This window comes from Megalobrama amblycephala, linkage group LG8 (assembly GCF_018812025.1).
Source record: "Megalobrama amblycephala isolate DHTTF-2021 linkage group LG8, ASM1881202v1, whole genome shotgun sequence".
NCBI lineage: Eukaryota > Metazoa > Chordata > Actinopteri > Cypriniformes > Xenocyprididae > Megalobrama > Megalobrama amblycephala.
In genome coordinates, this window is record NC_063051.1 from 28031108 (window position 1) to 28046876 (window position 15769).

Genomic DNA, 15769 nt, shown 5'->3' on the forward strand with positions numbered 1-15769 from the left:
TTTCAAGCATTTCTTGTTTAAAGTAAATCTTCTGAAATTAAATGCGTGTAAACTTTAATTTTAAAATCGGTTGTGGTCAGATTTTTATTGTGCACCATTTCCAAACATGTTGTAATTTGATCAAATTAGAAAATATTGTATAATCGTGATTATTAAGGATACATACAGTATGCTAACTGTAAGAAAATGTTTAAAATGTCATCACCATTCCACCATTCCATCACCACCATTCCACCACAGAATGTTATTTAACAATAGGGGCTTTCGCATCGAATAGTTCTAGGAACTAGCCACTAGGATATTCCCCGGGAACTAATGACCCCCAGGCCATGTTCCTAGTTGCATTCGCACCGGAAATAGGAACTCTGAAGTGGCCGACAACGGCATCTATAAGCGCGGCATTTACAAACGCTAAAAACCTGTGTATGGAGGATGCCGCGATAGGAGCTGTGTTTGATGTGAGTCATGGGTTTTGTAATAACGGAGATGGAGTGTAAATGCATAATTTACACGACTGAAAGAGCAAAAAGTGGGGCTAAGAGACGAAATCTCCTATGACAACTTTCAGTATTACATATCATTCAAGGCGGAGAAAAGAACACAACCCTGCAGACAACAGGTTAATGCTGTTATCGCTGTTTTCCATGTTCTTGAAGTAAATATGTTTAAACAGCTTTTTAAAAATGCCGGGTGCCGGTGTTTGACATACGTTTGACCAAGTCAACGTACACTTACGTCACTGATAGTTCCTATAGAGCTGGTTTAGAACCTATTACTGAAGTAGGAGCTAATTTAGTTCCCCAAAAAGGAGATCCTAGAACTAAAATCGTTCCCATTTCCTGTGGTGCGAACACGGCAAAATCTGGGTACTCCAGCCAATAGTTCTAGGAACCATGAAAAGGTTCCTCCAGTGCGAAAGCGCCTAATATGTCATTTAAGAAGCCTGGTGGTTGAAATATTCATGACAAAAATGAGTTCTCCTTTCTGTTGGAAATAGTGGACAAATTAAACAAGCGAGAGTGTGAAAGGTGTTTTTCATTTTTATTTAAGGGAGTTTATTTTACAAAAGTTCACAGTGCCAAAGTGCCCAGTTGAAGGTGCTGGGAAATGGTTCATCTGACCTTTCACGTCTCTCTTTCATCCACAGTGATAGTTACAATAATATTAGTGCTCTTGATCCAAAGAAACTGAAGATCTTCAACACTGTCAGAGAGATCACAGGTGTGTGTGTCTTTGTGTGTATTTTTGCCATTTCTTTTTTTTTTGTACACCGTCTAACTCATTCTTCTGTCCGCTTGATAGACATTCTGAGTATTCAGTCTTGGCCCGAAGAGTTGGAAGATCTTTCTGTCTTCTCAAATCTTGCAACAATACAAGGACGAACATTGTACAGGTGAGCATACAGCCTGTCCTTTGTTTGTTGAAAGTAGTCATTTACCTGTCTTCTTATTTCTTAACACTTAAATGCATCAGCGTAAACATAGTATTAATATTATTTCTAGTAGTGTGGCACTGTTTGTACTATGAACAAGAATGATACTTCAAACTGTTCAACTTGTTGTGGAGAGGTGTGCTTATCACTTTTCAAAGAGATTGGATTTAGCTAGCCAACAATTAAACAGTAAAAATAAATAAAGGGAGGATATTTATTGTAGGGATTGGATTAGAATATATTGGTGGGCTTTTTTGACTTGGACCAGAAACCACCTAGCAACAGCCTAGCAACAGCCTAGCAGCCATTTAGAACCAGTGATATTTTAGTATTATTTGTTTACTTTATAGTATTTATTAATATTTTGAATTAGGTTTTATTTTTATATTTTATGTTTTCATTTTAATTTTGGTTTACATTTAGTACATTTATGTGCTTTTGTTATTTTTATTAGCTTTTGTTTTTTTATATTTCTTTTTAGTGGTAGTTTATTTTTATTTTAGTTTGTTTTAGTAATTTTTTTAGTACTTAAAGTTATTTTATTATAACAATTAACGTTTTAGTTTTAGTTCTCGTTTTTGTATAAATTTTAGTTAAACCCCATAGCACCCACTCAGAACCACCTCTCAAAGTTTCTTTAGAAAAGTAAAAAATTAGTTATTATTACAACACCACAATAATTGTTGCCTGACATTTCTAGAAGTCATGTAATATTCATTATTCATTTTCATGTTCCTGTCTTGTTCTGCCTCCAGAGGAGTAAGCTCTAAGAGGTAGGATTGTGTGTCAGCTTTTAGATTGTACTACTCATTTTCTCTCTTTTCTTGAATGTTCTATATATTCATATGTAAATCGTTAAAATATCACATTTTGCATTGCTTAAAAGTGCTTTACAATCAGCTCAGTGGTGTGGTATTTCTAAGCTTCAGATTGGTGGTGGGAAATCCTGCATGGGGAACATGGAAACCTTTCTGTTGAAAAAGCTAATTTACAATGTTGATTTCACCTAATCACCAGGAATAAAGCTCTTGAGATGTTGTTTGAAGTGTAGACTCTTCATGAAATTAGATGGGAGCGATGTTATTTTTTGATCGTTGATCCCCAGCTAGCAGATTGCAGCAGTTTTGTATTTGGATTTTAAGAGTCTTAAAGTCAACATGAAATGCTGTTCACATCCCGTTTTACTTCCTTATCTGACATACACTACTCATTCAAAAATTTGGAGTCTGTAAGTTTTTTTTTTTTTTTTTGAAAGAAATTAATACTTTTATTCAGCAAGGATGCATTACATTGATCAAAAGTGAATACATTCATAATGTTACAAAATATTTCTATTTCAAATAATTCTTTTGAACTTTGTATTCATCAAAGAACCCTGAAAAAAAATGTATCATGGTTTCCACAAAAATATTAAGCAGCACAACTGTTTGCAACATTGATAATAATCAGGAATGTTTCTTCATAATATTAGAATGATTTCTGAAGGATCGTGTGACACTGAAAACGAGTAATAGCTACTGAAGATTTAGCTAAATTAAACATTTATTTTGTAATAATTGTAATAATATGTCACAATATTACTGTTTTGATCAAATACATGCAAAAACTTCTTTTAAAAACATTTTAAAAATCATACCGACCCCAAACTTTTGAACTGCCGTGTATGTCTGAATGAACATTAAATCAAAAAAAAAAAAAAAAAAAAAAAAAAAAAAATTATGACCGAACTGACATACACAGGATATTCAATGGGACTTGATTTTCTATATTGTGAATCTGTAGACTTTTGTATTTCTTCTTTAGAATCATGTGCACCAATAAATTCATGCACAATGAAACCAAGCAACTTCTATTAAGCAAGTAAATAGGGTCAGCTCATTTCATGTTGACTATAAGTAATGTATGTAATTTTATTTGTCTTTTATCTTTTAAATGACATTTCCACTCGCTCTGTCTCAGGGGTTACTCGCTTTTGGTGATGAAGATTCCTACGTTGAAGTCCCTGGGTCTTCGTTCTCTCAAGCGAATTGGTGACGGAGGCATCTACATTACAGGAAACAAGCAGCTCTGCTATCACCACACAGTTAACTGGACACGTCTGTTCGGGAGCGGCCCCAGAGCCGTGCGCCGCCAGAAGTCCCTCGACATCAAAGAGAACCACCCACAAGAGCTATGCAGTGAGTACATGTGGCGCATTACCAAAATTACTTTTTGACTATTGACTAGTTATGGGTTGTCGAATGACTAGTTAATAGGGGTGTGAGGAGAAATTAGGATAGAATATGCCACCTCTACGTTTACATTACGCCTTCACTGTCATTTTACTTTTTATTAGGGGTGTGACGAGATTTCTCGTCGAGGTGAAAAGTAGTCTCGTGATGTTGCCATGACAGAGTGTTAGGATGATTAGGAAAGAATATGCCACCGCTACGTTTACATTACGCCTCCACTGTCCTTTTGCTTTGTGTTTAAATAAAAAACATTTAATTAAGTTGGATAACGGTCGCCGCCGCTCCATATTTAAAGAGTTACGCGCGATCGCTGAAAGTGAAAGTAAACGCGCGCGCGCATTTCAATGAATGACTATTTTTATTAACTAACATAAACAAAGATGAATAAATACTGTAGCAAATATATTGCTCATTGTTAGTTGATGTTGGTTAATACATTAATGTTAATAAATGAGACCTTATTGTAAAGTGTTACCATTTTTATTTATACTCTTTTATTTCTATGATAAGTTTGTGGAAAGGAGTTCAGTTAGGAGGTCAAAAGTTGTAGAAGCTCATAATTCATGTACAGTAAGATCTGAAGAGACTGAAATCATACAGAAGAGAAGTCAGTCAGTTGAGTTAGTGGCAAAACCTTTTACAGTACTTGAGTATTGTTGTCTTTTACTGCATATGATAATTCATACTCAGAAAGTAGAACTGAATGACATTCATTATAAGATGATTAGTTAAAACATTTCAAATACACCTGCAGAATATTTTTTCTAGTCATGTATTTCGCCATTGAGGATTTCTTAAAAATAGTGTGTAAAAATCTTGTCTCGTCTCGTGAACTCAATCTCGAGTCTCGTCTCGTCTCGTCTCGTGAGATACCCGTCTCGTCACACCCCTACTTTTTATAGAAAAAAAAACATTTATTTTAGTTGGATAATGGTCGCTTCAGTCCCATCCAGCTCATCCAACACAAGCTGCAGCCTGCAGAGTCGTACATAGTGCAACAGGAATTAGAGTTCACTAATCACGTGACGAGAGTAAGCGACGAGATGACTGACAAGCCCATGGCGGAGGATTTGTTTGCACAACAGAGCTGAGCTTAAGTGTCTGACAAATGTTTAATCTTACAGAATGCGCGCTCAGCACTGGCGATCGCGAAATCGAAAGCGAAAGTAAAACGTGAGCGCGCATTCAAACGCAAATTCAATACCTCGCATTTTGAAAGCGGCTCCCTGGTGCATGCAAATATCTCCCAATATGAAAACTATTTTAGGCTGGGCTGTGTAGTTGTAACCATATCTTAACTCTGTATCATGCTTGAAGAAAAATTTGGTCTCTGTTTGCACTTTGAATATTGAGAGAGTACTTTGATTATGGTTGCACTTATTGTTTGCAAAGGTGCTAAAGAGGATCTTTTCGTCGACTGAGAAACCAAAGACTGTTAGTGAGTTTTTGAAATGAGCGCATGCGTAAGAACAACCCCCCCTCCTTCACAGCTCATTTCGAGGGAACGTGTCCCAAAACTCGTGCACGAGTATTGGAACACGAGTGTTTACCACCGGCATTCGCTGTGTCGTGTTAGTGGATTCATTATGTCGGACTCACCGCAGGTAACTCATAATCTGCAGTTGTTACTCCTGACAAAAACATTGCATGCGGCGCCTGTGGAGTGTGGAAAGCTACTGGATTGACAAGCCAGAGGGCCAATCGCGTAAACGATTGGCTGATGTTTTTAAGGCCCTACCTCGTGCACAGATGATGTATATTAATATTATTCCTTTCAGTGCACCTAATAAATAGTCTTTTATCAGTTAGTAAAGACAGTTTCAAGTAATATTGCAAAAATGTATAAAACAAAACATCCTCTTTAGCACCTTTAATAAGACTAAGAGAAAATTCATTTTTATGGTAATACTTTACAGTAAGGTTTCATTAGTTAACATTAGTTAACTACTGCAGTTACATGAACTAAGAAAGAACTATACTTCTACAGCATTTATTAATATGTTAATGTTAATTTCAACATTTACTAATGCATTCATTAAAATCAAAATTTGTATTTGTTAACATTAGTTAATGCACTGTGAACAAACATGAACTAACATAGAATAACTGGAACTAACATTAACAAAGATTAATAAATACAGTAACAAATGTATTGCTCTTTGTTAGTTCATGTTAGTTAATACATTAACTAATGTTAACAAATGAGACCTTATTGTAAAGTGTTACCTTTTTTATATACTGTTTTTATTTTTATGATCAATTTGTGGAAAGGAGTTCAGTTAGGAGGTCAAAGGTTGTAAAAGCTCATAAATCATGTACAGTAAGGTCTGAAGAGACTCGTATGAAATCATACAGGAGAGAAGCCAGTCAGTTGAGTTTGTGACAAAACCTTTTACAGTGCTTGAGTATTGTTGTCTTTTACTGCATATGATAATTCATAATCAGAAAGTAGAACTGAAATGACATTCATTACAAGATGATTAGTTAAAATATTTCAAATACACCTGCGGACTATTTTTTTAGTCAAAATACTGTCTCGTCTCAAAAGACTTGTCTCATCTCGTGTCCTCAATCTCGTGTCTCGTCTCTTGAGCAAACTGTCTTGGCATACCCCTACTAGTTAATCATTGGGAAGTGGTTGTCACCATAAAATCAAAATGGACACTTTAAATTTTTTATGAAATATTGCAGTATTTATTATAAATGATTTATCATTATTTTTGAAAAATTTTGTTCCCTTGTAAACTTTAATCAAAATATCGTCCCCTCCCTCTTGCAACGACATCTCTTCTCTGATGATTACTACAAGAGGGCAGGGCAACCTGTCACTCACATGAGATTAACCAATAGCAAACAACGATCCAATCAAATCCTGATGGACAAAATCAAGTCCCACCCTACGTTTTTTCTTGTTTGAGAAGCTATTTCACTCTGATATATCACAATAGGGAAGAAAAGACGCGACTTCTGTTTCATGCTGACTTTAATCTGACAGGGTTCGAGTATGCAATAAGTTGCTTATTATATGTGGAAAAAATTAAAAAATCCTAAAAATATTAAATACATGATATTGAATTGAATATATATTAATGAATAATAAATAAATGTATCACTAATCAACTCATTACCGACTATTTAAAATATAAAAAGAAAATCTCATATTCAGTATTGCTGTGTGTTTGTTTGTAGTTGAAGAAGGGCATGTTTGTGATCCCTTGTGTTCATCTGAGGGCTGCTGGGGTCCGGGACCCGATCAGTGTCTGTCCTGCAAGAACTACAGCAGAGGAGGAACATGTGTACCACACTGCAACTTCCTGTCTGGGTCAGTATAGGACAATGGCTGTCTCTCATTCTGCAACATACTTCCTTAGTATATTGCGGACAAAAATTATTTGTATTGTTTAGCATGCATCTTTATTGTAACTGTTAAAGAGTGTATGACATTTGGGCTCATAACCATTTCTGATGACTATTTTGAATACTTCGACGCTCACAGGAATGTCTCTGGAATAAATATTTCAGTGCACTGGAATGATTTTAACATTTAATAGTGCTTAGAAATGGCCGACTCCCTTGGCAGTGAACTAGGGAGTGGATTGAGACACACCCCTTTTGATGTGTGTGTGTTGTAGATAAGAAAACAATAAATTATTTTGTACTGTGAGAAAGGAGATGTTCTGAAGAGATGACCTCTGACCTCTCCACAGTGAAAAACGAGAGTTTGCAGGACCTAAAGGAGAGTGTATGCCTTGTCACCAGGAGTGTGCGGTGCAGGACAACAAACTCACCTGCAAAGGACCGGTAATCTATTGTTCGATAGAATGTCACTCGCTGTTTGTACGGATTGTTTGATTTATTAAATCATCTCTCCATCTCATTTGTCCCGCAGGGTGCTGATGAGTGTGAAGCATGCGTGCATTTGCAGGACGGGCCGTACTGCGTGTCCTCGTGTCCAGAGGGGGTTCAGGGGGAAAATGGGCTCATCATTTATAAGTTCGCCAGTGGCCAGTACAAATGTCAACCATGCCATGCCAACTGCACCCTGGGGTGAGGAGGCTCAGAATGTCAAATAAAGTGCAATAAAATACATCAAATAAATATGCAAAATTGTTATGCACATTTTATAGCTTTTATCCAAAACATTCAGTTTGCCTGGGGATGATAAAATGAAGAAAAAAAAAAAAAATACATAGACTTGAAAAAAATGAGGAAATAGACAGAAAATGAGGAAACTTTAGGGTTGGTAAGAATTCTCTTATGCTCATCAAAAATACAGTATAACAGTAATATTGTGAAATGTGTTTACACTGTTAAAGAACTGTTTTCTATATGAATATATTTGAAAATGTAATTTATTACTATGATGCAAATCTGAATTTTCAGCATCATTACTCCAGTCTTCAGTGTCACATGATCCTTCAGAAATCATTCTAATATTTTCTGCTCAAGAAACATTTCTTATTATCATCAATGTAAAAAACAGTTGCAGTGCTGCCTAATATTTTTTGTTGAAACGTCATACTTTTATTTTCAGGATATTTCTGGCGAAAAGAAAGCTAAAATAGAACCTGCAGTCATTTGAAATAGAAATCATTTGTAACACTATAAATGTATTTAACTTTTGATCAAATGTTTGTCCTTGCTTAATAAAAGTATGATTTTTTTTTCAAAGAAAATATCTTACTCACCCCAAACGTTTGAATGGTTGTGTATGTCATTCTAATTATAATATTTTTGCTATCAGTTAATTCTGTATATTTCTCATCTCAGATGTTTGGGTCCAGGTCAGAATGATTGTGTGGATTCGTCCAGGTCGACTGCTGGGTAAGTGTCTCCCCCTGATGGTGTGATGTATCACCTGCAGTTGCCAGTCAGCGTGTAATTGTGTAAACATATTGTGTTGCAGCTTGCCGGTGACAGCAATAGTGCTGAGCGTTATATTCATGGTGATGGTCGCATTCTCAGTGTTTGTGCTGAGTGTTCTTTATCGCAGAAGTGTTGCCATCCGCCAAAAACGTGCCATGAGGAGATACCTGCAGAGTGGAGAGGTGTGTAGTCAAAATGAATTCAGCGAATCGAATTGGTGAAGCGTTGTGGAGTTTTATAACGTTTAAAAATGTATTTAGAGTTTTGAACCGCTGGATCCCGGAGAAAAAGGTGTGAAAGTTCATGCTCGGATTTTGAGAGGGCCTGAACTACGAAAGATCAAACCTCTTGGCTCTGGAGTGTTTGGCACTGTGCACAAGGTATTCTGATGTCATTACATGAGCTCATACTGAAACCTGACTATAATTCGGATAAGTTACTGAACTGTTTGCTCAAGGTGTTCTCGTAATACATTGTTTTCTTTCTTATTTTGGCTCTCTTATTGTTTCTTCATGCATATTTCTCTTTTTTTTCCTTATTTGTTTCTTCACAGGGAGTTTGGATACCAGAGGGAGACACAGTAAAGATTCCAGTGGCTATCAAGACTATTCAAGACCGTACAGGACGACAGACCTTTCAGGAACTCACAGATGTAAGACACACGCACACAGACACACACACACACACACACATAGCTTGTATACGATACCATTTAAAAGTTTGCGAAATTAAGAAATTAACACTTTATTTTAGGGTCTTTTAACTAGTTGCTTATTAGCTTGCTTATGACTAGTACATTGGCTCTTTATTAGTATTTATTAAGCACTTATTAATGCCTCATTCTACATGACCTTATTCTGTATTCTTAATCCTACCCAATACCTAAACTTAACCACTACCTTACTAACTATTAATACGCAGTAAATTAGGAGTTTATTGAGGGAAACTTCATAGTTAATAGTGAATATGTGTTCCCCATATTAAAGTGTTACCGAAATTAGTACTTGTATTCAGCAAAGATGCATTAATTTAAACAATAAAAACAGTTATAATGTTACAAAAGCTTTCTATTTCTAATAAATGCTATTCTTTTGAACTTTCTATTCATCAAAGAATACTGAAAAATATTAAATACTGTTTTCAACATTGAGAACAATATGAAATGTGACCCTGGACCACAAAACCAGTCATAAGGGTCGATGTTTTTAAAATTGAGATTTATACCTCATCTGAAAGCTGAATAAATAAGCTTTCCATTGATGTATGGTTTATTAGGACAATATTTGGTTGAGATACAACTATTTAAAAATCTGGAATCCGAGGGTGCAAAAAAATCAAAATATTGAGAAAATCACCTTTAAAGTTGTCCAAATGAAGTCCTTAGCAATGCATATGCACTCGCAAAAATAAATTTTTGATATATAATTACGGTATTTTTTTTTTTTTACAAAATATCTTCATGGAACATGATCTTTACTTAATATCCTAATGATTTTTGGCATAAAAGAAAAATCGATAATTTTGACACACACAGTGTATTGTTGGATATTGCTACAAATATATTCGTGTGACTTATGACTGATTTTGTAGTCCAGTATCACAAATGTTTCTTTAGCAGCAAATCAGCACATTAGAATGATTTCTGAAGGATCAGGTGATTCTGAGGACTGGAGTAATGATGCTGACAAAAAACAGATCACAATTTCGCCATCACAATTTTACATTAAATTACATTTTTTAAAAATCAAATAGAAAACAATTTAAATTGTAATAATATGTGAAATATTATTAAAATGTAAATTAAATGTTTTCTATTTTAATCCATTTTAAATATATTTTTCTGTAAAATTTACTGTATTTTTGATTAAATAAATGCAGCCATTCATGAGACTTACTTCAAAAACATTTTAAAATCATACCAACCCCAAATTATTGAATGATACAGTAGTTTAGGGTTGCCCTGTGATTACTAAATGAATGCGATTTATGTTAATTTAATTTCATTTTTAATTGGTCATAGTGACATTTAGCAGTTTTAAAGGGTTAGTTCATCCAAAAATGAAAATTCAGTCATTAATTACTCACCCTCATGTCGTTCCAAACCCGTGAGACCTTCATTCAACTTCGGAACACAAATTAAGATATTTTTGATGAAATCCGAGAATTTTTTTTACCCCTCATAGACAGCAATTTAACCACCACTTTTAAGGTCCAAAAAAGCTACTAAAGACATTGTTAAATAGTTCATGTGACTACAGTGGTTCAACCTTAATGTTATGAAGCGACGAAAAGATTTGTGTGAAAAAACAAAACAAAAATAATTTGACTTTATTCAACAATTTCTTCTCTTCCATGTCATTCCCCTACGTTGTTTACGTTCAGCGCTTCCAGATTCTGCGTCAGAACGCCGACTCAAAATAAAAGCATTGAAAACACAAAATGACATTCTGAATGATTTCTTTTCTGTCTTGCAGCATATGTTGGCTATGGGGAGTTTGGACCACCCGTATATAGTGCGGCTCTTAGGCATCTGTCCAGGGCCCAGTCTGCAGCTGGTCACTCAGCTCAGTCCACAGGGGTCATTGCTGGAGCACATCCGGCAGCGTAGAGAGGGACTCAACCCTCAGAGACTGCTCAACTGGTGTGTGCAGATTGCCAAGGTGAGTGGGGCAGAAAGTCTGGCTATGTGTTTTGAGGTATTCAGGTATTCAGGTAAACAAACTAAAATCTTTCCTCGCTTGTTCCCTCCTAGGGTATGTACTATCTAGAGGAGCAGAGAATGGTCCACAGGAACCTGGCTGCTCGCAACATTCTGCTCAAGAGTGACTTTATAGTTCAAATAGCTGATTATGGCATCGCTGACCTCCTTTACCCTGATGACAAGAAATACTTCTTCAATGAAATTAAGGTAAAGAAGACTTCCAAGTTACACTGCTGGTCAAAAGTTTGCAATAATAAAGTTTTTTTGTTAACACTTTACATTAAGGTTTCATTTGTTAACATTAGTTAATCTATTAACTAACATGAACTAACTATAAGCAATACATTTGTTACAGTATTAATCTTTGTTAATGTTAGTTAATAAAAATACAGATGTTCATTGTTTGTTCATGTTAGTTCACAGTGCATTAACTATGTTAACAAATATAACTTTTGATTTTAATAATGTATTAGTAATTGTTGAACTTAACATTAACAAAGATTAATAAATGCTGTAGAAGTGCATTCTATTATTAGTTTTAACTAATTAAAACTATTTTAACTAATGTAGTTAACTAATGTTAACTAATGAAACCTTATTGTAAAGTGTTACCGATTTTCTTTGTTTTTGAAAGAAGACTTATGCTCACCAAGGCTGCATTTATTTGATACAGTATACAAAAAAAACAGTAATATTGTGAAGTATTATTACAATTTAAAATATATCTTTTCTGAAGAAACATTTCTTTTTATCATCAATGTTGAAAACAGTGCTCCTTAATCTTTTTGTGGAACCGTGATAAACTACCATTCAAACGTTTGGGATAAGTAAGTAAGTAATTAGAACAAAAAATAAAAGTAAGATAAGATAAGAAAAAAAACTAATACTGTTGTTCAGTATGGATGCATTAAATTGACTACAAAAGATTTCTAGTTCAAGTAAATGCTGTTCTTTTGAAATTTGTTCATTAAAGAGTTCTGAAAAAGAATTATTACAATTTCCACAAAAAAAAAAACTGAAGCAGCACATTAATAATAATAGAAATGTTTCTTGAGCAGCAAAACAGCATTAGAACGATTTTTCTATCATGTGACACTGAAGACTGGAGTAATGATGCTGAAAATTCAGCTTTACCATCACAGGAATAAATTACATTTGAACATATACTTAAATAGAAAACAGTTATTTTAAAGTGCAATAATATTCCACAATATTACTATTTTTACTGTATTTTTGATCAAATAAATGCAGCCTTGGTGAGCATAAGAGACTTTTTTCAAAAACATTAAAAAAGTGTTCCTGAGCCAGTAATCGCTATACTGCGCCTCTGACTTTTTTCCTAATCTTTGTAATTCCTAGACGCCAATTAAATGGATGGCCCTTGAAAGCATCTTGTTCCGCAGATACACACACCAGAGTGATGTATGGAGCTACGGTGAGTCCATGTGTTGCAAGATAAAATGGCACTGTAAAATACTGCACTTTGGAGTTGGAGATTTAATAAAACAGCTCTCTATCTCTAGGTGTGACAGTCTGGGAAATGATGTCATATGGGGCAGAGCCTTACTCTGCTATGCGACCACAAGAAGTACCTGATCTGTTAGAGAAAGGGGAGCGCCTTTCTCAACCTCAGATCTGCACCATCGATGTCTACATGGTCATGGTCAAATGTGAGTCTAAAAGCCCATAATGCAAAGAGGAACTGATCTTATGCTTCTGGATTTGATCCAATCACATACAGTATATCATCTAGACACAGGCATGTTAGCACGAAAGCTTCTGGAAAGATTGTAAATACAAATTAGGGATGCACATATATCAGTGCCATATCAGAGACTTGAAAGTATGTCTGTATTGGCCAGTTTTGGACATTTAATTGTGCATGCTTATTTCCTCTATTTTTTCATTTGATGTCATCTCATGCACACTTAAAGTGAATTTTTAAAAACACTAATTATTTAATAACATTTTTAAATATAATCTTTAGCAAATATTAAAGTTAATATCCATTTTCATACTGTACATTATAATGTTGTGAGTCCTAAATTCACTTAAAGCATTTAAAATAATTGCTTTTTGTTTTAGTTTTTATTATTAATGTATTTTGATAAAATATTATACAATTTACACTACTGTTTAAAGGTTTCTTAGATATAGTAAAATATAGTAAATATAGTAAAAACAGTAATATTGTGAAGTATTATTACAATTTATATATATATATATATATATATATATATATATATATATATATTAAATTTATTCCTGTGATCAAAGCTATATTTTCAGCATCATTACTCCAGTCTTCAGTGTCACATGATCCTTCTGAAATCATTCTAATATGCTGATTTGCTGTTCAAGAAATTTTTGAACTGCTGTTTATTGGTTATTGGCCTTAACTTGAAAATAATTATCGGTCTGTAATTCTATATCACTCAGAATATTTATATATCTGTGCATTCCTACTGTTTAAACAGGTTGGATGATTGATGAAAATGTTCGGCCAACTTTCAAGGAGCTAGCCAATGAGTTCACCCGAATGGCCAGAGACCCTTCTCGGTATCTTGTCATCAATGTAAGGCAAACAAACAGAGTACCTCAGTGTTTACTGGTTGCAAATTACATTTCAGAACATGGAACTGTTTGGCTGACTGTTGTTAATTGATGTTTCACCACTAGGAGGAGTACAGAGCTCCTGAATCGGCCATAGAAGAGTCACATCAGAGAGGAACTGAGATGGACATTCTAGGAGTGGCTCTGGAGGACCAGGAAGATGAAGTCTCGGAAGATGTAATAGACATGCATCGCTATGTAACGCCATCTAGAAGCTTCTCTAGACTGCGTATAGATTCTCATCGGGTGCGTTATATTATATGTAACATTATACATTGTAATATTGCATTATATTATTGACCGTGATCAAAACATAATGGTTTGAAAATAGACTAATACACTACTGTTCAAAAATTTTTGAATGTTTTTGAAAGAAGATTCTTATGTTCAGTAAGGCATTTATTTGATCAAAAAAATACAGTGAAAACAGGAATATTATGAAATATTATTACTATTTAAATTGGATGTTTTCTATTTTTAATATATTTTGAAATGTAATTTATTCCTGTGATGCAAATCTGAATTTTCAGCATCATTACTCCAGTCTTCAGTGTCACATGATCCTTCAGAAAGCATTCTAATATTATCAGTGCTGAAACAGTTGTGCTGCTTAATGTTTTTGTGGAAATCATTACACGTTTATTCCAAGATTCTTTGATAAATAGAATGTTTTTGTAACAAATGTTTTATTGTCACTTTTGATCTATTTAATGCATGCTTACTGCATCAGTTCTTTCAAAAACATACTTTGAAAAGAAAAAAAAAACTTACTGACTCATATCTTCAGACGCTTTGTGGAGGCTGTTTGAATAACAAATTAAGTTGCATAACTTTATGACACTTTCTTTTTATTGTTACACCAGTCAAGTCTGACTCCATCCAGTATCGCTGGATATCTACCAATGACCCCTGGTCTGGAGAGCTCTGTGCAGGTCAGTGTTTCACAATTATGTCTAAAGCTCATTTCAGAGCAATAGTTTTAAGCTGAGACCATCCATATGGAAAAAATGAATGAATATTGGAGGAATAATGGACTTGTTATTATTTGAGGAAAAAAATGGAAACAGCATGTCTTAACACCACTTAATATATTTTCCACCTCATTTTGCTGTAGACGACGGGATGGGCATCTCGTTCCCGTTTGGACTCTGCGTGCACTGTTTCTGTGAGCTCGGAGGGACCGGGAACTGCAGTGGAGCTGGAAATAAACGAGGACTTCCCATTGGTTGGCAGCACGAGGAGGGTCACGCATCGCGAGGACAGCGCTTATATGTCACAGCGGGACAGCCTATCAGGTCCTCTGGAAACAACCTCCACAGGGACTCAAGGAGAAGAGGACCAAAATGAATATGTGTTGCCTGGATTTGGTGAAAGTCCAGAGAAAGGTGAGGATAAGCAAATTAGAGCGGCATGTGTGTGTGTGTAACATTTACGAAACAATTTCTGCAAAATTTTGATGCTTTGAACTTTGGATGGTTCTGTGAAGCAATAGCTAAATATCTGCGGAAGCCCATCTGCCTTCAGAGTAAAATTAATATTAGATAATGTTTAATATAAGAAATACATTTATGTTGTTATTAAGATTGCTGAGATCTTGTCATATTTTATTACCATATAGTGAATAAACTGTAATAATGAATGAAATAGTCAAGGTGTCTGAATAAATTTCTATAGATATAATCAACAACTTTAAATGAATAGTTTTATATTTCTTCATCGTTTTTAATTCGATTATGTTGTTCGCAATGCTTCACGGGATTGTAATTCTTTCTCTCATTCAAGCCGTTAAGTACACAGTCTTGTACTTTTGTCTTTTTGTCCGATTTTTAAGTACTTTTTTGCTTCAAATAAAACATTTTAATGTTGTGATTCACATCATAGCAGGTTGGCTTGGTTCATGGCACTTTTTAACATCCCTATGGGAAA

The 15769-nt window shown here is 34.7% G+C and overlaps 1 protein-coding gene across 1 annotated transcript in view; it reads left to right on the plus strand.

Annotated features, from left to right (window-relative positions):
- The window catches only part of erbb3a (erb-b2 receptor tyrosine kinase 3a), a 34381-nt gene that overhangs the window by 16609 nt on the left and 2003 nt on the right, over positions 1-15769 (plus strand). The window contains 19 exon segments of the mRNA XM_048200338.1: positions 1148-1221; positions 1303-1393; positions 2188-2205; positions 3392-3609; positions 6853-6985; positions 7371-7464; positions 7553-7710; positions 8434-8487; positions 8570-8711; positions 8790-8909; positions 9083-9181; positions 11004-11189; positions 11282-11437; positions 12590-12665; positions 12754-12900; positions 13708-13805; positions 13910-14089; positions 14707-14775; positions 14958-15228. Coding sequence (XP_048056295.1) covers positions 1148-1221; positions 1303-1393; positions 2188-2205; positions 3392-3609; positions 6853-6985; positions 7371-7464; positions 7553-7710; positions 8434-8487; positions 8570-8711; positions 8790-8909; positions 9083-9181; positions 11004-11189; positions 11282-11437; positions 12590-12665; positions 12754-12900; positions 13708-13805; positions 13910-14089; positions 14707-14775; positions 14958-15228 — 2384 coding nt within the window.